The sequence below is a fragment of the Geotrypetes seraphini genome, chromosome 8, assembly GCF_902459505.1.
Source record: "Geotrypetes seraphini chromosome 8, aGeoSer1.1, whole genome shotgun sequence".
Classification (NCBI taxonomy): domain Eukaryota; kingdom Metazoa; phylum Chordata; class Amphibia; order Gymnophiona; family Dermophiidae; genus Geotrypetes; species Geotrypetes seraphini.
The window spans coordinates 156,505,551-156,528,254 of NC_047091.1; the positions used below are offsets into that span (position 1 = coordinate 156,505,551).

At 47.1% G+C, this 22,704-nt stretch overlaps 1 protein-coding gene across 3 annotated transcripts in view; it reads left to right on the forward strand.

Annotated features, from left to right (window-relative positions):
- The window catches only part of HPD (4-hydroxyphenylpyruvate dioxygenase), a 76,707-nt gene that overhangs the window by 44,040 nt on the left and 9,963 nt on the right, over positions 1-22,704 (forward strand). For all 3 annotated transcript variants that reach the window (XM_033956026.1, XM_033956024.1, XM_033956025.1), the window contains 3 exons: positions 5,928-6,017; positions 11,778-11,881; positions 20,452-20,529. In XM_033956026.1, coding sequence (XP_033811917.1) covers positions 5,928-6,017; positions 11,778-11,881; positions 20,452-20,529 — 272 coding nt within the window. The remainder of the gene's footprint in view (positions 1-5,927; positions 6,018-11,777; positions 11,882-20,451; positions 20,530-22,704) is intronic.

The window sequence follows — 22,704 nt, forward strand, 5'->3', positions numbered from 1 at the left end:
GTGACCAGAATTGCACACAGTATTCAAGGTGCGGCCATACCACAGAGCGATCCAAGGGCATTATAACATTTTCGTCTTTGTTTTCTATTCTTTTCCTGATAATTCTTAACATTCTAATTGTTTTCTTAGCCGCCGTTGCACATTCAACTGAGGATTTCAACGTATCCTCAACGATGACACCTAGATCCTTTTCCTGGGCAGTGACTCCTAATGTGGAACCCTGCAACATGTAGCTATAGTTCGGGTTCTTCTTTATCACATGCATCACTGCCATTGTGAGGCCCAGTCTCCCAAGGTCCTCTTGCAATTTATCAACTTTGTGTCATCAGCAAATTTAATTATCTCACTAGTTATTCCATCTCTAGATCATTGATAAACATGGTAAAAAGCAGCAGTCCCAGCACAACCCCCTGGGGAATCCCACTATTTACTATACCAGGGCTGCCCAAGTCCGGTCCTCGAGATCTACTGGCAGGCCAGGTTTTCAGGATATCCACAATGAACATGCATGAGAGAGATTTGCATTCCAAGAAGGCAGTGCAGGCAAATCTCTCTCATGCATATTCATTGTGGATGTCCTGAAAACCTGGCCTGCCAGTAGATCTCAAGGACCAGACTTGGGCAGCCCTATACTATACCATACAATCTTTCACTATAGCATTCAAAAATCTTTACACTCCACACATTTAAACCCTCTTGGGGGAAAGTGATTGAAACTGGAGGGACAGCTGCTTTGAAAGGAGGAAAAAGCCTCAGATCCCCCCATCTGCTGCCAGAGCTGATCTTGCATGCTGACTACAGAGGAAACAAACCTCCTTATGCCTCTACCTCTTTAATTTAATTAGTTATATTTATGTTGATATTACATATTAAATGCACACCATCAAGCATTCAGTTTTTATGTACAGTTCTACTGTTCCAAAAAGAAATCTGTTACTTATCGTGAACAAACTCTTCACTGGCGTGCACTTTACTCCACTTAAACATCCATCAATACGCTACACTCTGGTCCTCCAACGGTGGCAAGCCATCCTTTCGCTTAGTGCTGTGTCAGAGATTAGGACCCGATATTTTGCTGCTTATCAGCACCGTCCTCTGTGCTCACTCTCACGGCAAACATCATAGGGATGCTTATGGACGCCCAAGGCCACTTTCAGTGGAGACCAGGGCCATGCACCATACGCCTACAATGTAGGCATCCTTCCCTGCCTGCATTAAAAAAAAAAAAGCATCCCGATATCTGTGATATGGCGGTAGAATGCCTTCTGCCACCTACAATTGGGACGCCTGTTTGGAGAATCAGCCCGAGAGTACTGTGCCCATATCTGAGCAAAATGTCAACACAATTACATACAAGCTGGAATGTTATTCTGCACATAAGGATCAGCCTTACAAAAGTTTTTTGCACATAAAAAGTTTTGCAATGCCAATATTTAGGCGCAGAATTACAATCCAGTTCATAATGGATACAGTTTTTATGCCACTTAGGATGGGGAAGGTGATGGTTCACAAAAGTCTAGCTTAGAATTTGCAGGTACTGTTATACTCACAGCAAAAATTAAAACCTGGCATTAAATAATTTCAGTCAAGAAAATACAGGGAACAAAAGAAAATAAATACCATAAGGTATATAAATGGGGAGTGAAAGATTCAATATATATTTTTTTTAAAAACTGGTTTAGTAAACAGTTTTTTGGTCTCCTGAAACAGAAAGCGAAACGTGTTCACATCAGAACCAAGGAACCAGTTTATAAATAAGTGCTTTTTTCACAATTTATATTTATCTAAGTGATTTTGAATTTCACAATGTTTTACTTCACTACATTAAAAAAACCTAAAAAGTGTGAAGGACAAAGCTATGATTGGATGGTGAGGTGGTTGGGGATCCTTTCCCTCTGAGTACCCCTCCGTGTCTCTAAGCTAATCCTACCATATGTAAAGCTTTATTTCAAGAGTGTTCTTTATATTTGAGGGATGTATTAAATAATCTCCTCAGAACCGGTGTCCAGGTTTTAGCAGTGTTGCCTTAAAGTCTTCTGCATTTTTCTTTGCACTGATGCCAAATTGCTAATGACCTCATTACCATTCATTTTAATATGCTGTGCGCCAGTGGCCTACATGTGGATTTGTGCAACACTAACATCTGTGTGAAATGTTTCTCTATATCGAGCGGCCATAAAATTGCATGCAGATGTCTCGCTAAGTGCGTGCTTCCACTCACGCTAACTTTCTGCATCAGCCCCAGAGTCAGTTGGCTACCTGCCCAGAGCACAGGCCAAACCACTAATAAGAAGACTCTTGGAGCCATAGTATAATCTGGAAAATTGAACTCTTAACTTAAGTTATAGCTGAAGTTTACACAAATGATAACCAATTGGACAATTTAAACCTTTGTAACTCATTGAAAACCTCTCCCTAGGACATATTTCAGCAGAAATCAAGTTTTTTAGGATTTTGGTTTTATTTTAATTGTTTATTTATTTTTTCAACCACAACTTTACAAGAAAATAAACCTCTTGTTACAGAAATACGGTAGGTATAATGTTACATCACATTACATCAAATTTTTAACCTTCATTAGGTGGGGGAGATAAGGCAGGAATAATAGAGAAAGAAGTCTTAACCAATGAAGAAAATAAAGGCCCTCTTTTACAAAAGCACGCTAAGGAGCCCATAATCGAAAGAGAAAAACATCCAAAAACCGGTCTAAGTCGGCACTTGGACGATCATAAACAAAAGACGTCCAAGTGCCAATAATTGAAACGGGTTTTGGACGTGTTTACAAACGACTTAGGCCTTCCCAGTGCCACTGAACGACTAGGGCGTTTCAGGAGGAGTGTCAAGGGCGGGATTTGGGCGGGACATGGGCTGTGCTAAACTTAGGGCTCCTTCTACTAAGGTGCGTTAGGGCATTCACGCGCGGAATAGCGTGCGCTGAATTGCCGTGCGCGCTAACCCTTAATGCCAGCATTGAGCTGGCATTAGTTTTAGCCGCATAGCGCATGGTAATATCCTGCGTGCGCTAAAAACGCTAACACACCGTAGTAAAAGGAGCCCTAAGTCGTACTGAATGTATAACCGAAAGTTTTACAACACAGCCTAGACGGAACTTGGACGTTGTGACTTAGGCCATTTAAAACATGGTCTAAATCACAAAAACCTATATAAAGTGACCAGATAAGCACTGCAAACACATAATACAGACCCCCACACACTACCCCAGTGATCACTGACCCCCCCCCACCATAAAAATCATAATCACAACTTTAAATATCTGCCTCCAGAACATCAGCACCTGGCAGCCTGCCATAGGAAAGCCTAGTAGAGCTGCACACAGAGGCGGCTTAAGTCGTCTTAGGGGTGGGTTAGGGACCCATGGAGAGGAGGACCGAGGCCCATAAGCCACTGTAATCACTGCATTCATGGTGAAACATGTGCACTCCCCCAAAAAACCCCAAACCCCTTTTGTACTGCCAGATAAGTAGCTCCTGCAGCCATAAGGGCTATTGGGGTTGTAGACAGGTAGGTATAGTACGTTTTGGGGTGTTTTGGGGAGCTCACCATGACCTATAAGGGAGGTGTAGTGAGATGTTTATGGGGCACCCTTTTTGTGAAGTTCACAGCAGTGCCCTGTAAGGTACCCCACTATTCAGGTGCCATGTCTGGGTGTCCAGTCCATCACTTTGCTGACCCCTCCCACGTCCAACAGGGCTTATTCTAGGCGTTTTTGACTTGGACGAATATTTGGATGAAAATGTGGTATAAAGATGGACGATTTAGCAGCTTAGACAATCAGACGGCTTGAAGTATAGTTAAATTTTCAAAAAAATATATATATATATATATTTTGGATGTATTTTTCAAAAATGTGTCTTAAGCTGTGTCTGACTTTGGATGACTCGCGACTTAGGCGAAAACAGACTTAGACGTTTCTTTCAATTATGCCCCTCCACGCGTTTTAGCGCGGATTTAGTGTGCACTAAATCAACACATGCGCTAACCACTAACTCATCCATAGGATAACATGCATGCGTTAGCGTTTAGCACGCGCTAAAAAAGCTTAGCGCACCTTTGTAAAAGAGGGGGGAAGTTATTAAGAAACAGGCTTAACACAATCATTCTGCTAATCCATTCAAATTCCCTCATTTTGGAGCAATTCTTTTTAGCTCAAGAATGGCCTTCAAATGCTCAGGGAGAAAAAAAATACATATGCAAATTGCATGTACTTTACAAAACACTTGCAGGGATAAGCAAGTAAAAACGACGCCCCTAAAGATTTAGTAGTCCTTTTACTAAGGTGCGGTAGCCGATTTAGCGCGTGTTAAATGCTAATGCGCGCGAATGCATCCATAGGATATAATGGATGCGTTAGCGTTTAGCGCGCCTTAGTAAATGGACCTTTTAGTCTCTTGTCTTAACACCAAGAATCGCTTTCTTCATTCTTGAGTGGATTTAGCGACATCCTGGTATACCCATATCTGCTTGCTGTAGAATACATTTTTTCAAGCTCTAAAGTACCGTTTCATAAATGCATCTAGGTCTTGTTGAAAGACAAACGATTCTAGAAGAGTTGTCCTAGCTGTTGTTTCTGTTATGGATTCTTCCAGGATATCCGATAGGTTTTGCCGATCAAGTTGAGTAGCTTGAATATCTTCTCCCGCCAAGCCGCCTCGGGGCGGTTTAACATTTAGAGGAAGATAGCAAATCTTGTTTAATGGGGGAATACATTCAGAGGTATGCTTTAATAGTTCCACAAGATAGTTCTTAAACATGTCACAGGGAGATATCCCCGAGGAGAAACCAGGTTTTTCTGTTTCTCCTTCTTTCTCTATCGTACGTTTGCAGAACTGTTGAATCAGGTTGGGCAGACTGGATGGACCATGCGGGTCTATATCTGCTGTCATCTACTATGTTACTGTGTTACTATGATTGAGCTCATCACACTACTTGATGCTGAAAGGGAAATAGCTCACGGGAGATATGAAAGAGGTCTATACAGTCGTGTAGCAAGGGTGAGAGGCGCCCATGGTTGCGGTGACCCCTCCCCTACCCCCTGCATTGCGCACGCTCCTCGTCACTTCCCCCCTCCCGAACCTCTGTAACATTCTTGGTGCAAGCAGCAAATCCCAATCTGCTGTTGTGCCTGCGTGAGCTCTCCCTCCGATGTCACTTCCTAGGTGTGGGTTCAAGAAGTGACATCAGAAGAAGAGCCAATGCAGGATGACAGCAGGTTGGGGGTTGCTGCTCGTGCCAGGAATGTTAACGGGGGAAGGAAAATAGTGCAAGTGGGGGGGCAAAGAGAAGGACGGGTGTTGCACCCCTTCAAAGACGGCACCTGGGGTGGACCACCCCCCTTACTATGTCACTGGGTCTATAAAATACTGAGTGGAGTGAAACAGGTAGATACAAATCCCTTGTTTACTTTTTCTAGAACTAGAGGGTATGCAATGAAGCTACAAGTAGTAGATTTAAAACAAACTAGAGAAAATATTTCTTCACTCAATGTGAAATTAAAATCTGGAATTTGTTGCTAGAGAATGTGGTGAGAGCAGTTAGCTTAGGAGGGTTTAAAAACAGTTTAGATAACTACTTAAAAGAAAAGTCTATAAGCCGTTATTAATATGGACTTGGAAAAATCTACTGCTTATTCCTAGGATAAGCAGCATAAAATCTGTTTTGCTCTTTGGGATCTTGCCAGGTACTTGTGACCTGGGTTGGCCACTATTGGAATCAGATACTGAGCTTGATGAACCTTCAGTCTGTCCCATTATAGCAACTCTTAAATATGATCCTTCAGATTATTGAATGATCAGCAATGGTGTCCTGATGTCCACCTGGAATTGAGGGTCTCATTGACATTTACACTCTGTACAAGATCAGACATTATTCCATCCTAATAGCAAATTGTGTAATGTTCTGTTGCACAGAAAGCCAGAGAACGGGGAGCAGTGATCATAAAGGAACCCTGGATAGAGGAAGACAAGTACGGAAAAGTGAAATTTGCAGTGTTGCAAACGGTAAGGAAAAGTCAAGAAGTCATTGCAGTGTTTGATATATCTAATATAATAAAACGGTAAGCCGCGCATGCGCACTTCCTATGCGTGCGCCGGTTTTCTGTGAGCTGTAGCGACCCATAGGAAGTGTGCATGCGCGCTTACGGTCTGCCCTGCTCCCTGCCATATTGCATTTTTTAGTTGAAAGACGCAGCGGTGGCTACTCTCACGATCCCCGCCTGCGTCGGACTTCTGACGCAGGTGGGGATCATGAGAGGAGCCACCGCCGCGTGTTTCAACTAAAAAAAAAATACGGCCAGAAGAGCAGGCCAGACCAGACCGGCAAAAATGAGAGGTGGAAGCCTAATAGCCCCGGCGGCTGTCGGCCACTGCAGCTGTAGACCGCGGTGGCTGTCGGCGGCTGCAGGCCGCCGCGGCTAAGCACGGAGCCACCACAAGCGATGGCGAAGAGGGAGTGGGAGCAGGCTGCTGAGGCTGTCGGTGCCTGCAGGCTGCAGCGGTTTTAGGCAGATGTCGGTGGAGAAAAGACAAAAAATAAAGGAGGTAAGGGTTGCTGCTGGACAGGAGAAGAGGTGCTGATGGATGGGGGGGGCAGAAAATAGGTACTGCTGGACATGGGAAAAGGTGATGATGGACGGGGGGGGCAAAAAAAGGAGGGGGACAAAAAAAGGAAGGGAGGCCTACTGCTGGACAGGGTGAGCAAAAAATAGGTGCTGATGGACAGGGGAAGAGGTGCTGATGGACAGGGGGGCAGAAAAAGGAAGGGAAGCCTACTGCTGAACAGGGGGAACAGAAAAGAGGTACTGCTGGACAGGGGAAAAGGTGTTGATGGACGGGGGGAGCAAAAAAAAGGAAGGGAGGCCTACTGCTGGACAGGGGGAGCAAAAAAGAGGTGCTGATGGACAGGGGGGGCAGAAAAAGGAAGGGAGGACTACTGCTCGACAGGGGGAACAGAAAAGAGGTACTGCTGGACAAGGGAAAAGGTGCTGATGGATGGGGGGCAAAAAAAGGAAGGGAGGCCCACTGCTGGACAGGGGGAGCAAAAAAGAGGTTCTGCTTGACAGGGGAAGAGGGGCAGGGGGGCAGAAAAAGGATGGGAGGCCTACTGCTGAACAGGGGGAGCAGAAAAGAGGTGCTGCTGGATGGAGGGGGGGCAGAAAAAGGAAGAGAGGCCTCCTGCTGGACAAGGGGGAGCAGGAAAGAGGTGCTGGACAGGGGGGGAGTTAAAACAAAGGGAGAAGGGCTGCTGCTGGATAAGGGGACCAGTGAAGGGGTGGTGGTGGACACAGGGGAAGAAAAAGGAAGGGAGAGTGGATAGGGGGAGTAGGCAAGGGGTGGTGGTGGACAGCCGAGGAGAAAGAAAGAAATACAGAAACAGGCTAAGTAGAGAGAGAGAAAGAAATAAATACAGACACACACACATATTCTAGCACCCGTTAATGTAACGGGCTTAAAGACTAGTATATATATATATATAAGGGAATTCACCTATATTTAGATGCCTAGAGGGCGCCTACTTTCCTTTATAGAATCCGAGGGTAACTGTGTATATACAGTATGTGCCTATATACGTATAGGGACGAGCACATAGACCTAAATGCCTGAAATATGTGTGTGTAACTTATTGTATGCTGGAAGTTACATGTGTGAGTCCCACCTGTTCCCTGTCTGTATGCCTACTTGTAAAATAAATACTATAAACATAGGTGCATATTTACAGAATGGCATTTAAGTGGGTTTTTGGCACAAATATGCCGATGTTCTAATCATCTACATGTTTATTCAGTGCATAAATGTTAGAATTTTATCTTTAGAATTACTCCCTAATAGTTCTACAGTATAGAGCCTTTGTTTTGAAGATGAGTAGACCTTATATAATGGCAGACTTTAATCACTACTTTATGCGCCCGGGTTCTACGCACACATGCCTGACATAGCCATGTTTCACCCAAGGAGTTGCTTCAGGAGCGATTGATTACTAGTTGGTGTAAAAATCCCAACTTCACCAAACTAGTAAATATGGTATCTCTGACCTGGTAATCAATGGCCCCTGAAGCATCCACTTGGGCGAAACATGGCCATGTCAGGCATGTGTGCGTAGAACCTGGGTGCATAACGTAGTGAATAAAGCCTGCCGTTATATACAGTCTGCTCTTCTTTTTCACCCACGTTGGATCTTGCACGTCATCTGCCTTGTTGGACTAGCATGTGCTTAAGCAGGTTTTCATTTCAATATTTTCCAAATATTTAAGGCAACAAGGATCTGATTCTATAAAAGATGCCTACAGTTGGGCGCTTAGATTGATGCACCGAGTCAATCTAGGTGTTTAACTTAATTTTTTTAACTGGTTCAGTCGGTGCTGTTAATTGAACAGTGCCATTAAAAACCAATTAAAAACAATTTTAAAGAATTATTTTTCGGGTACTGCCTAATATTTTATGAAAGTAAAGATTGAAATAACTGCATAGAATAAATATTATTTTTCCCCCCTTTTGTTCATACATGTCCAGGGTGGGGTGGGGGGGGTGGGAATATTTTATGATTTCTTTTGCTTATGAATAACTGTTGGATATAAGGGAGGGGGGTTATTTGATGCAAGTTAGAATTTGATGATATATTAAGTGATGTTAAAGTATAAATGATTGTATTATATGTTACAATTATTGTGAGCTTTAAAAATGAATAAAGTACAAGGGGTCACTCGGAGAAATTGAGAGGAGACAGGTTTAGAACAAATGCGAGGAAGTTCTTTTTTACCCAGAGGGTGGTGGACACATGGAACGCGCTTCCGGAGGTTGTGATAGGCCAGAGCACACTACAGGGTTTCAAGGAAGGTTTAGACAGGTTCCTAAAGGATGAGGGGATTGAGGGTTACAGATAGATGTAGAGGTAGGTTACAGAAATGGTCAGGAACCACTTCACAGGTCACAGACCTGATGGGCCGCCGCGGGAGCGGACCGCTGGGCGTGATGGACCTCTGGTCTGACCCAGTGGTGGCAACTTCTTATGTTCTTAATAAAGATTAATTAAAAAAAGAAATGATTAACTTATCTAGATTATACATATTTATCAAACAGATAAGTTTTTAATGATCTTCTAAAGGCCTGGTAAGAAGAATTTAAGATCAAACCACTAAAACGTTTATTCCAAAGTCCTGCCTCAAAGGATAGGGTTCTATTAAGAAATCTTTTGTATGCACAACCTTTCATTGAGGGGGAAAAAATATGGTTGTGTTTCGTGAAGAAAGTCTGTTTTCTACTAGCTCAAAATAATCTAAAAGGTAAGTTAGGTGCCGCTAAGCACGATTCACCATAAACATAGGCGCCCAACATGTAGGCTTTTAAAACCTTGGCCTACATTTTACATTACATTAGTGATTTCTATTCCGCCTGTACCTTGCAGTTCTAGGCGGATTACATTAGAAGATAACTGGACAATTCCAGGAAAATTACAATTTTTTTTTGGGGGGGGGGCTGGTTACATAATTGAGTCATTGAGGAGAAATTACCATTTATGGGCTGGTTACATAGTTGAGTCTTTGAGGAGAAATTACAAGAGAGGTAGATAGTTGAGGGGGAAATGTACATGGGGGGGGGAAGGACGAGGGGGAGAGTTAAGATATCTGAATACATTTTTTGAAAAGCAGGGTTTTGATTTCTTTTCGATATGTTTTGAAGTCGCTCGTTGCTGTCAGCAAGTTGGAGATGGAGAGATCTTGTCTCGCTGCCTGCGTCATTTGTAGGTTATCATACATCTTCTTGCGCAGAGTACCTTTGAATGGAGGGTAGGAAAATGGGGTCTGAGTTCTCCTTTGTCTGGTTGTAAGGTTCCAATTTAGGCAATTGTTTAGGTAGGTGGGAGCAGTGCCGTTTATTACTTTGAATAATAGACAGTATAATTTGAATTAAATTCGTGCTTGTATAGGTAGCCAATGTGAATCTAGGTAGGCATTGGTGATATGGTCAAATTTTCCAAGTGAGTAGATCAATCTGAGGGCTGTATTTTGTACTGTCTGTAGTTGTTTTATCATGTTTGTGGGGCATGATAGGTAGAGGATATTGCAATAGTCCACTAGACCTAGGACTAGGGATTGGACTATGAGCCTATATTGCTCTTTGTCAAAGAATTTTCTTATTTTTCGTAGGTTGTGCATGGTTAAAAATGCTTTTTGAGTGGTCTTGTTGATTTGGACCTGCATTGTGCAGCATATGTCAATCATCACTCCTAGGAGTTTGAGAGCGGACTGTATAGGGTATTTGATGGCACTTAAATGGAGAGACATTAGCTGGGACTTCAGTAGAACGAGATTTGGGAGTAATCATCAGTGCAGACATGAAGGCTGACAAACAAGTGGAGAAGGCCTCATCCAAGGCAAGGCAGATGATGGGTTGTATCAATAGAAGTTTCGTCAGCTGGAAACCTGAAGTCATAATGCCACTGTACAGAACCATGGTGAGACCTCTTCTAGAATACTGTGTGTAATTCTGGAGGCCACATTACCGTAAGGACGTGCTCAGAGTCTAGTCGGTTCAGCGGATGGCCACTAGGATGATCTCAGGGCTCAAGGGTCTCTTGTACGAAGAGAGACTGAACAAATTGCAGCTCTACACTCTCGAAGAGCGAAGGGAGAGGGGGGACATGATTGAGACATTTAAATACATCACAGGACGTGTCGAGGTGGAAGATGACATCTTCTTTCTCAAAGGACCCTCAGCCACAAGAGGGCATCCACTCAAACTCAGAGGAGGGAAATTTAATGGTGACACCAGGAAGTATTTCTTCACGGAAAGAGTGGTAGATCACTGGAACAAGCTTCCAGTGCAGGTGGCCAAGGCCACCAGCGTGCCTGACTTTAAGAATAAATGGGACATCTACGTGGGATCCCTACGAAGGTCGAGTTAAGGAACTGGGTCATTAGCACACAGACTTAATGGGGTGGGTCAGTAGAGTGGGCAGACTTGAAGGGCTAAAGCCCTTTTCTGCCGTCATCTTTCTATGTTTCTATGTTTCTATATTTATTTCTAATTCTGTTATGGATGGGGTTTTGTCCTTTTCAAGCAATAGAAATTTTGTTTTGTCCGAGTTTAGCTTCAGTTTATGGTCTATCATCCATTTTTCCACAGTTTCTAGGCGCCTAAGTTTTTACATGGGCGCAACTAGCCACGATTCTGTAAACGGTGCCTTCTTGTGATTGGCCTCTTAGTGCCGTTTTCCTAGGCATCTTCCGAGTTAGGCACCATTTATAGAATCAGACGTAAGTCATGGCTCACCCTCTTTGCTAGGTGTCGCTCCCTCCGTATTCACGGTTTCAGCAATCGTGGTTTTGATTATTCACGGTTTTTAGTTTGCTGGCTCCTCCCCTCCCCCCCATTACATCAGCTTGCATAGACAAATCGCTGATTCCAAGCATTTACAGAGAAAATCGCCGATTCCCAGCACTTTCTTCACCGTGTTTTGCCTCTCCTTCAGGAATAGGCCAGGTCTCCCACCATATTTGCGGTTTCACCATATTCACAATGGTTTTTAATAGAAAACAGTGAATAACATATGAAAAAGTTATTCACGGTTTTTCTGTATTTGCAGTTTTCTTAATCCTCTATCGTAGCGAATACGGAGGGAGAAGTGTAACCTGTGTTTCTTTACCCTGTTGCTTGAAACGAAACCTTGCATTGAATCTGCAGGAGTTGTGTTTTAATATATGGACACTGGACATCTGTCATACTCTCTCACATATGACAACAGTGTATTAATTTCTTTCCTAGTATGGAGACACAACACATACGTTAGTGGAGAAGGCAGGTTACAAGGGGCTTTTCTTGCCAGGCTATGAGGCTCCACTCTTCAAGGACCCCCTGTTACCTAAGCTGTAAGTACACACAGAAAATATCAAGAAAATGAATGTTTTTTTCTTTGAACTGCATAGAAAAAACACACATAGAAAAAGCATTATTTAATTTAAATTTGTTTGATAGCTATGTTCCACTTTTACCAATACAATGGATTCAAGAAGATTAAATAAATAAACAGTAACAAATTGTAATACAGTGAAAAAACACAGTGCACTCATAAACCTGTTATACATTACCTGAAAGCTCTATATACTGTAGATCAGGGTTGTCCAACGTTGGTCCTCGAGGGCCGCGATCCAGTCTGGTTTTTAGGATTTCCCCAATGAATTTGCATGAGATCTATTTGCATGCACTGCTTCCATTGCATGCAAATAGATGTCATGCATATTCATTTGGAATATCCTGAAAACCCGACCTGGTGCGGGCCGAGGTTGGACACCCCTGCAAGTGTAGATCATAATTGTAACTAATGAACGTAATCGGATCATAAATCAAGCTGGCATTTTTTACAATAGCTAAATTTTTATCTTTTTTACAAAATAATTCATAACTGAGTTCTCATTTGAACTCTGAAGGAAAAGTCCAAATTTATAGCACAGAAGTGTAGCTAGGTTTTGAGGTCAGGTGGGAGCAGACCTTTTGTAAAACAGGCCCCGATGCAAGGCTGAAGGGCCCAATCTGCATAGGCACCATTTTATTCAAGATCTGTTTAGTGGGGCAGCTGCTCCCCTTGCACCCCACCGAGCTACACTTCTGACTCGGTCCTGAAGAGTTTTATTATAGGTTGACAAATCTTTCTGGGTATTTTTCCTATAGAAATTTGAGCACAAAGTCCAAGGGGAAAGTACCCAGGTACATTACAGCTGTGCAGTTAGTTTTGAAAGTTGCTTTGAACGTGCAAATTGTGATTGTATAGTGAGCCACTATATTGTCAGATTGTGTAGTTCGGTGCATTGATGAATGTACCATGCATTATTCTATGTGGCAGATGGTTAATTCATCTGCCTATACTAGATCAAAGTTGGCCACAAACTGGCTACAAATCACTAAACAATGTGGCTTCGAAAGAGATCTAAGCCTCAATCTCTGTTAAATACAATCTCCAGCATGAGGAAGGGAAATAAGCTGTCTTTTAAAACTTAGGTGCCAACCCAAATTATTTGAGTGACTAATAAACAAATGCATGCTTATACAGCAAGGCATCACTGATGAGCTTGTTAGCCAAACAAAGCCTAATAATTAGTAAATAATACTGTACCAGAACTGGTTTGATGTAACATCGAGATGCTAAGAAAGCAGTTCTTAAAAGAAAAGAATCTGTTGGATCCAGACGAGGTCATTAAGATCAGATTCTAATGCAAATTCGTAGCACTGACCTCTGATTGGGTGAGTTGGGAAAATCTATACACACAGGGCCAGCGTTGAGTAGTGCAGCGCTAAGCATGATTCTATGAAGTTAGGTGCACTGTATAGAGCAGACATGGGCAACTCCAGTCCTCGAGGGTCGGAATCCAGTCGGGTTTTCAGGATTTCCCCAATGCATATGCATGAGATCTCTTTGCCTGCACTGCTTTCAATGCATATTCATTGAGGAAATCCTGAAAACCCGATTGGATTCCGGCCTTCGCGGACTGGAGTTGCCCATGTCTGCTATAGAGTCACGCTTCGTGCTGCCCAAACGGCTTTAGGCGTTGCTAGGCAGCCTAAGTTTTAGGTGCACCGTATTTATGTCGGGGTTTTCGTGGCCTAAATGCATGCGCCTAAGTCCAAGACGGGCGCCTAACTCCGAAACACACCCATGATCCGCCCCCCTAGCCATGCCCACTTTTAGACAGGCAGTTCGGACAAGACACGTAACGTGTCGAGAATCACGCCTACCAAGTTAGGCGCCTATCAGTGATGTCCAATGAACATCAATTATGACGTTAAGTGCCAATTAATGGTGCCAGTTAAGCCCATTGGTCAAGTGAGGCGCCCACATCGTCTAGGCTTGCTAATGTGGGTGCCTAACTTTAGGTGGGCTTTCTAGACCAGTGTTTCTCAACTCGGTCCTGGAGTACCCCCTTGCCAGTCAGATTTTCAGGATATCCTATTATTTATTTAACAATTTATATACCGCATAAAACTATGCGGTTTACCCATTTGCTATATACATATTCTTTAGCACTCTCCAGACCAGTAGAGGTTAACTTTACGAATGGGTATATATCTAATCATGACCAGCAGGTGGAGACTGAAAACAAAACTTTGGGACAGTATATACTATCCTCCCTTCTCTATTTCCCTCAGTCTTCTTTCAGTCTCCAGCAGGTGTTGAGTGATCTGTACCCATCTCTCTTGGTAGGGCTGTTGGAATTTGTTTAGGGGTTTATTGTCCCTGTTTTTGGCCGGACGGAGCTTGGTCGGGCCCTGTTTGGGGGTCCGTCCGACCTCGGGGGTGTCAAACCCGGCGGGTCACGAGCGGGGTCCCTCCCCCCACTTCCTCCACCTCCCCACATTTTTTTAGAGGAGCCTCAGCAGTAAGCCTTGCCCCCTAAGTCAAGCAAGGCATATTGCTTCGAGAGCCTGTGGAGTCTGTTCTGTTAAAAAAAAAAAAAAAAAAAAAAATCCTGAGGTAGTGCTGGTCTGAAGGGTTGTTTCCCTTTAAGAAAACTGTATTTTACTGTATTTTTTCATGTAACCAGCACTTTTTTCTAGCTAGGTCGCGTCTGGAGCAATTGTGCCCTTCTCCGGGGGAGTAGGCCACAATTTTAGTCCAGCCGCGAGGCACTCGCGGCCGGCCTGAACTCGGCGGTTTGGGTCGGTGAGGTGGTGGAGCTCCGTCGGCAGCGGCTGCAGGCGCCCAGAGCTCCCCGCCGATGGTGCCTCGCGAGTCGGCTTGGAGCAGTGGGGAAGCCCGGTCTTCCACAACCGCCCACGGAGGGATTCCCCGAAGGATTCCCTCTCAGCTGATTTTTTGACAGCTGATGCCGACTTGCCTGTCTTAGCGGCTGGGACTGTTCAGTCTTCTCAGCCGCTACAGGCCATGGAGGGAGCATTTTTGGCGGGAACTTCGCCATTTTCTTTGTCTGGCCCCTCCATTTTGTCTGCAACCTCAGGTGACCTTCCCCCTGTATGGCGAACACAGGGGCAGGTTTCAGCATGGACCCCTGCTGGGGCAGGGAGTCCCTGGGGACCCCCAGGGGTTTTTTGCCCCCAATTTATTTTCTTTCTTTGTGCGGACTTTTGGGGGTCCCACGTGCGCCTGGGGGGTTTCGGGGGGGGTTTCCCTCCACGCCCCCTATGGCTTTGCCTCCCTCTTTTCGTTTGGCGTCCCCTCTTCCTCCTCCCTCATCCAAGCGCCCGCGGGGGGGCTTGGATTGCGAATTGGTGGGCGGAGGAGCGTGTTGGCCTGGTTGAGGACCTGGCTGCTTTGGCGGGCTTCCAGGATCCTCTAGAGGGGACGCCTGTTGGCAGCGGGGCGGCGGGTTTCCCGTCTTCCAGAGCAGATGCGTCCGTGGTGCGCTTTTTTATTCAGAGGGATGAGCTTTTAGACCTGTGTAGCAGGTCTCCTTGGTGCTGCATTTTTGCAGTGGCGCCGCCGAGACCCCGCGTATGGGGGCCCCTCTGCTTCAGGGGGTCTGTCCTGGTTCCCGCTCTTTTCCTGTGCGTCAGGATTTGCGGGATTTTGTGTTGGCGCAGTGGCCTATGGGCGCAGTTTCGTTTGGTGTGCGCCTTGGCTCTTGGGTATCCCGTCCCGGAGGGAGGTAGGGCTACCTTAATTTCGCCAATGGGGAACGCGGTGGTCTCGGCACTTCCTAAGCGGCATACCGTGCCTGTTATGGACGGTTCTGCTCTTAGGGTCTCGGAGGCGCGTGCGTTAGAGACTCTTCTTAAGTATGATTTTGATGTCTCTGCCTTTGGGGTCCAGGCGGCTGTTTGTGGGGAGCTAGTCGCTCGCGCCGTGTTTCGGTGGGCTGAGCGTGTCCTGGATCGGGAGTCTGATGACTGGTCTCTAGTGGATCAGGAGGTAGCGAAGATTGCGATGGCTGCCTCGTTCCTCTCAGATGCTCTTTATGACTTGGTGCGGATTTCGGCTAAGTCTATGGCATGGCCGCGCGGCGTATTTTGTGGCTGCGCGCTTGGGCGGCGGATTCTGCGTCCAAAGCTAAGTTTGCTAAAGTTCCCTTTAGGGGGTCTTTTTGTTTGGAGAGGATTTAGATGAGTTGATTCAGACTCTGACGGACTCGAAGGTGCCCCGTCTGCCTGAGGACCGTGCCCGCCCTGCGTCTAGGTGTGGGGCTGCCCGGGGGCGTTTGCGGGAATTTCGCAAGTATCGCCCGGGGCGTGGGGCTGCTTCTTTCCCGGCTCAGGGTTTTTCCCGGGGTCGGTTCTTCCAGCGCATGCAGCCCTTTCGGGGGGCCCGTCGGGGGGCAGGGAATCCCTCCGCCGGTTCCCCCGCTTCCCGTCCTGCGCAATGACTCCTTGCTGGCGCCCCCTTTGGTTCCGGTGGGGGCCCAGCTGCGCAAATTTTTCCCCAAATGGGCCGAGATCGCGTCCGATCAGTGGGTCCTTGAGGTGGTGCGGGACGGTTACGCTCTGGAGTTTACCCGCTCTCTGCCGGACCTTTTCCTCGCTTCTCCATGTCAGACTCCATGGAAGACGCAGGCTTTTCGTCAGACCCTTCAGCGTTTGCTAGATCTCGAGGCAGTGGTGCCGGTGTCCCCTACGGAGTGGGGCACCGGCAGGTACTCCATTTACTTTGTGGTGGCCATAAAGGAGGGGACCTTTCGGCCCATCCTGGATTTGAAAGGGGTCAACAGAGCTCTCAAGATTCCGTCTTTCCGCATGGAAACGCTGCGGTCGGTCATTCTGGCGGTTCAGCCGGGGGAGTTTCTTACGTCTCTCGATCTGACGGAGGCCTACTTGCAGGTTCCAATTCGGGCCTCTCATCAGCACTTCCTTCGCTTTGCGATCTTGGGGCGGCACTTTCAGTTCTGTGCGCTTCCCTTTGGTCTGGCCACGGCTCCTCGGACGTTCACCACGGTAATGGTGGTCGTCGCGGCAGCCTTGCGGTCGGTGGGCATCCTGGTTCACCCCTACCTGGACGACTGGTTGATTCGGGCAAAGTCGTTGCAGGAGAGCTCCCGGGTTACGGCTCGGGTGGTGGAGTTTCTCCGGTCGCTGGGCTGGGTGGTCAACCTTTCCAAGAGTCGGTTGGTCCCGGCTCAGCGTCTGGAGTGCCTTGGGGTTATGTTCGACATCTCCTTGGGGAAGGTCTTCCTTCCAGAGGCCCGGGTGAGCAAATTGCAATCTCAGATTCGCCTGCTTTTGGCGTCCCGGGGTCCTCGGGCGCGAGATTTCCTCCAAGTCCTGGGGTCAATGGCGGCGTCCCTGGACGTGGTGAGGTGGGCGCGGGCCCACATGCGTCCTCTTCAGTATGCTCTGCTCCGGAGGTGGTCTCCCCGGAGGCAAGATTTGGATGTTCCGGTTCCCCTGCGAGGCTTGGCGCGCTGCAGTCTGCGCTGGTGGCTCCGGACCCCTCACCTGGTTCAGGGGGTGGGTCTGGATCTCCCGCAGTGGACGGTGCTCCTTACGGATGCGAGTCTCCTCGGTTGGGGGGCTCAGTTTATGGGCCACTCAGCTCGGGGCACCTGGTCCGCGGAGGAGGCCTCCTGGTCGATCAACGAGTTGGAGACCAGAGCGGTCAGGCTGGCGCTGTTAGCTTTCCACTCCCTTTTGCTGGGCAAGTCGGTCAGAGTCCTGTCGGACAATGCCACGGCGGTGGCTTATGTCAATCGTCAGGGGGGCACCAAGAGCACTCCTGTGGCGCAGGAGGCGGCTCGGCTCATGGTTTGGGCGGAGTTCCATCTTCTGGACCTCTCGGCTTCTCATATAGCCGGGGTAGAAAATGTTCAGGCAGACTTCCTCAGTCGTCACTTCCTGGATCCAGGAGAGTGGTTTCTCGGCGCCGGAGCGTTTCGGTTGATAGTGCAAGATTGGGGGCAGCCCCTGATGGACCTGATGGCCACGAGTGGCAACGCCAAAGTGCCCCGCTTCTTCAGTCGTCGCAGGGAAGGGCTGGCCGAGGGTCTGGATGCTCTGGTCCAGCCGTGGCCAACGGAGGGGCTGTTGTATGTGTTCCCTCCTTGGCCGCTGGTGGGCAGAGTGCTTCTTCGCATTGTTCACCATCCGGGTTTGGTGGTGCTGGTGGCTCCGGATTGGCCTCGACGTCCGTGGTATGCGGATATGGTGAGGCACCTGGTGGCGGTTCCTCTTCCTCTGCCTCTCTCGGACGACCTTCTGATGCAGGGTCCCATTCCCTTGTTCGACCCGTCTCTCTTCTGTCTTACGGCGTGGCTCTTGAAAGGGGTCGCCTTAGCAAGAAGGGATATTCAGACAAGGTGATCGCTACACTGTTGGGGTCCCGGAGGCTTTCTACCTCTCGGGCTTATGTGCGGGTTTGGCGTCTCTTTGAGGAATGGTGTCGGGCGCGGGGAGTGACCTCTTTTCGCGCTTCTCTGCCTAACATTCTAGTGTTCTTGCAGGATGGCCTGGATAGAGGCCTGGCTTGGTCTTCTCTCCGGGTTCATCTTGCGGCCCTGTCGACCTTTCGAGGGTTGGTGTCAGGTCAGCGTTTATCGGCTCTTCCTGATGTGATTCGGTTTCTGCGGGCGGCCAAGTTGCTTAGGCCTCCCCTACGGCCCTCGGTTCCCTCTTGGGATCTTAATCTGGTTCTCTCTGTTTTGGTGCGCCCGCCTTTCGAGCCCTTGGACGACTGTTCTTTGAAGGACCTTACTTTGAAGGCGGTCTTTTTGGTGGCCATTACTTCTGCTAGGCGTATTTCTGAGCTGCAGGCTTTCTCTTGTAGGGCTCCCTTCTTGGAGTTGTCTAGGGAGCGGGTCGTCTTGCGGCCTGTTCCTTCCTTTCTGCCGAAGGTTGTTTCTCCTTTTCATGTCAATCAATCGGTGGTTCTCCCGGTCTTGGGTGGTCGGGAGGGCTCTTCTGAGCAACGGCAGCTGCGCAAGTTGGATGTCGGTCGGGTCCTTCGCTCTGATGTGCAGCGGACCCAGGAATTCCGGAAGTCCGATCATCTCTTTGTCCTCCTGGCTGGTCCTCGTCGGGGAGCTGGCGCTTCTAAGGCTACTATTGCGCGCTGGATCAAGGAGACGATTGCTTCCGCTTATCTTCTGAAACAGCAGCCTGTTCCGGAGTTTCTCAAGGCTCATTCCACTCGGGGTCAGGCGGCTTCTTGGGCTGAGTCGTCGCTCGTGCCTCCGGTGGATATTTGTAAGGCTGCGGTTTGGTCCTCCTTGTATTCTTTTGTTAGACATTATCGGGTAGATGTTCAGGCGCGTCGGGACGCGGTGTTCGGTGAGCGTGTTCTGGTATCGGCCCTTCGGGGGTCCCGCCCGTGAGAGGGACTGCTTTGGTACGTCCCATTCGTAAAGTTAACCTCTACTGGTCTGGAGAGTGCTAAAGAAGGAGAAATTAGGTTCTTACCTGCTAATTTACTTTCTTTTAGCTTCTCCAGACCAGTAGAGGTCCCCACCCTGTCTGTTGTTGTTGTTGTTGTTGGGGCTGTTTTCGCGGGCAGTTTTTGTTTTTTGCTGCGGGTTCTAGTATTTTTCTAGGGCCGGGGAGAATTAAAGAACAGCGGCTGTGGCTCGGCTGGCTTAGCTGGCGAGCTGTGGGGACATTTTCCTTCGGGTATTTCTCCTCTGCATTTTCCAACAGCATTTGGGTATGTTATTTGTTACTCCTGTTCGGAGTATTGTTTTCTTCCTGTTTTCCAGTTCTTGGTTCTGCTTGGCTATTCGGCAGACTGAGGGAAATAGAGAAGGGAGGATAGTATATACTGTCCCAAAGTTTTGTTTTCAGTCTCCACCTGCTGGTCATGATTAGATATATACCCATTCGTAAAGTTAACCTCTACTGGTCTGGAGAAGCTAAAAGAAAGTAAATTAGCAGGTAAGAACCTAATTTCTCCTTATCCTGCTCGCCCTTTAGTTGCTTAACATTTAAAACAAAACAAAAACCAAACATAGTATTATTTTTCTTTAGGGGATGGGAAATCTATCCACATTGAATTTGCGTAAATTTGATTTGCAACCCCTGCCTCCATTCTATGCAAATGTCTTTCATGCCGATTCATTATGGATATTTTGAAAACCTGACTGGCAAGAGGGTTCTCCAGGACCCACGTTTAGAATTCCCCCAGATACTGTCTGAACATTCAACCCCTTTTTCTTCCACGTTCTGATCCACACCACCCAGTATCATGGCGTCGGCTGCTGCTGTTTCAGGCGGGAACTAGTTATAGCAGTGGTTCCCAAACCTGTCCTGGGGGACCCCCAGCCAGTCAGGTTTTCAAGATATCCCTAATGAATATGCATGAGAGAGATTTGCATATAATGGAAGTGACAGGTATGCAAATCTCTCTCATGCATATTCATTAGGGATATCTTGAAAACCTGACTGGCTGGGGGTCCCCTAGGACAGGTTTGGGAACCACTGAGTTATAGGGTTGTTTGGATAATCTCCCTGAAACAGTTTGTCATTTGTGCATTTATCTGCATTTATCTGCTCTGTATTTTCTGCTATTCAGACCAAGTGGCAAGTTGAATTTCATCGATCACCTAGTGGGCAACCAGTCTAATGATGAAATGCTTCCAGTTGTAGAATGGTAAGAGCCTGAGACCTTGAAAAAGACCCACATGTGGCATCCAATGAAAGGGAGATGATCAGGAGAGTAAAGCAAGATAGCAGTCCACTGTATGTGTTGAATGTCTTGCACCAAGCATTTGCAAGCCACCCAAATTTTGGGTTTTGCTCTGACAGAGAATTAAATTTCCAATACGTCTCTTAACAGCTTCCAGGTGTCCTTCCTGGCATGCTTAGCTACTGTACGCAGTGGCGTAGCGAAGGTGAGAGGCGCCCGGGCTGGTGGCACCCCTCCCCCGCTCCTTTCCCGAACCCCCTCTGCCACACGTGCGCTCCCTTTCCTTCCCCCATACCCTCCCCAGTTGTTCACCGCGTGATTAACAACTTCAACGTGCTCCTTGCGGCTGCGTCAGCTCTCACTCTGACATCACTTCCTCTGCGTGGCACCCAGAACTGATGAAAGCGGGAGCCGACATGGTCGTGAGGAGCACGTTGACGTTTCAAGTTTATTAAAATTTGTTATCCCGCCTTATCTGTAAGCGGTTTTTCATAATAAAAAATTATAAAATGCAGGGAACAAACATCAAATACCTTACATCAAAGAAACATCAAGAGACAGACTTTCATGACTGGCGAGACTAACCAGAACGAAACAAACTGGCACATGAGGAAAGAGAACTACAAGATATGATAGGAGAGAATAAAAATAGGAAAAAAAAATGACAGGGTGGGGAAACAGAAAGTTAAAACCCAATAGAGTTTAAAACATCCTTAAAAGGACGGCACTGAACAATTAGAGGAATGGGGAAAGGGAATGGGGGTGCGTGAGCGGCAGGGGGAGGAATGGGAAGAGGCAGGGTGGCAGAGAGGAGGAGGTGACAGCGCCCGTGACAGCGCCCATCGCAGAACACCCTCCCCCCTTACTACGCCACTGACTGTACGGCAGGTGATCTTATCTCAAGGTTTGATCAACTATATGTGTAACTTCTAACTGGTCTCCCGTAGTGTCGCCTCTCCCCCTTGCAAGCTGTGCAAAACTCTGCTGCACAACTCATCTTCTACCAACCTTGCCACGCTCATGTCACCCCCTCTCCTTAAGCCACTTCACTGGCTCCCTGTCTGTCATCGCATACAGTTCAAGATCTTATTGCTGACCCACAAGTGTGTTCAATCTGCTGCCTTTCAATATCTCTCCTCGCTTCTCCCTCCTTATACACTTCCTAGAGAACTCCATTCCACAGTTAAGTCACTCTTAGCGTTACCCTGCTCCTCCACTGCCAATTCCAGACTTCGTTCCTTTCATCCAGCTGCCCCCTATGCCTGGAATAAATTACCCGAGTTTGTCCATCAATCCCCTTCCCTTCCCGTGTGTAAAAGCAGACTGAAAACCCACCTTTTTAAGACAGCTGGCTGGGTTGGAGGGCAGAGGAGTTAGGGTTAAGGATTGCAGGCTGATTAACCGTTCCCCTTTACTGTATCCATGACATCCTGTTTGTCTTTGGGAAGCAGAGCTGAGATTGTGATGTCATAATGCCTCATTCCACCAATAAGAGCCAACCTCATCAGTGATGTCACAATGGCTTGACTGTCCTGTACTCCACTATGCCCTCCAACCTGATTTAACCGTTCCCCTTAACTGTATCCATGACATCCTGTTTGTCTGTCTTGGCTGTTTAGATTGTAAGCTCTTTGGAGCTGGGACTGTTTTCTCCTCCTTTGTGACTCCGTGCAGCGCTGCGTGCATCTGGTAGCGCTATAGAAATAATTAATAATAATAGTGGTAGCAGCAGTAAAAGGTTGGAAGGTGAAGCAAGAGGAAGGAATTAGGAACACATTTTCATGAAGAGGAGAGTCTCGAGGTTTCATTTTGCTTAATCATCTCCGAAGTCTTAGGGCTTCTTTTACTAAGGTGCGCTAGCGGTTTTAGCGCGCGCTGCATTGCCCCGCGCGCTAGACGCTAACGCCAGCATTGAGCTGGCGTTAGTTCTTGGCAGGTAGCACGGGGTTACCGCGCACAGCAATGCAGCGAGGACTAAAAACGCTAGCGCACCTTAGTAAAAGAAGCCCTTAGTCTTGATTTCTGTTTGATCTATTATTTTTTTTAACTGCTTTGATACTAGCTAATTGTATGATACGACAAATGACATACATGTACCATATGCGTCCATGCAAAAATAAGGCTAAAATGCACTAAAAC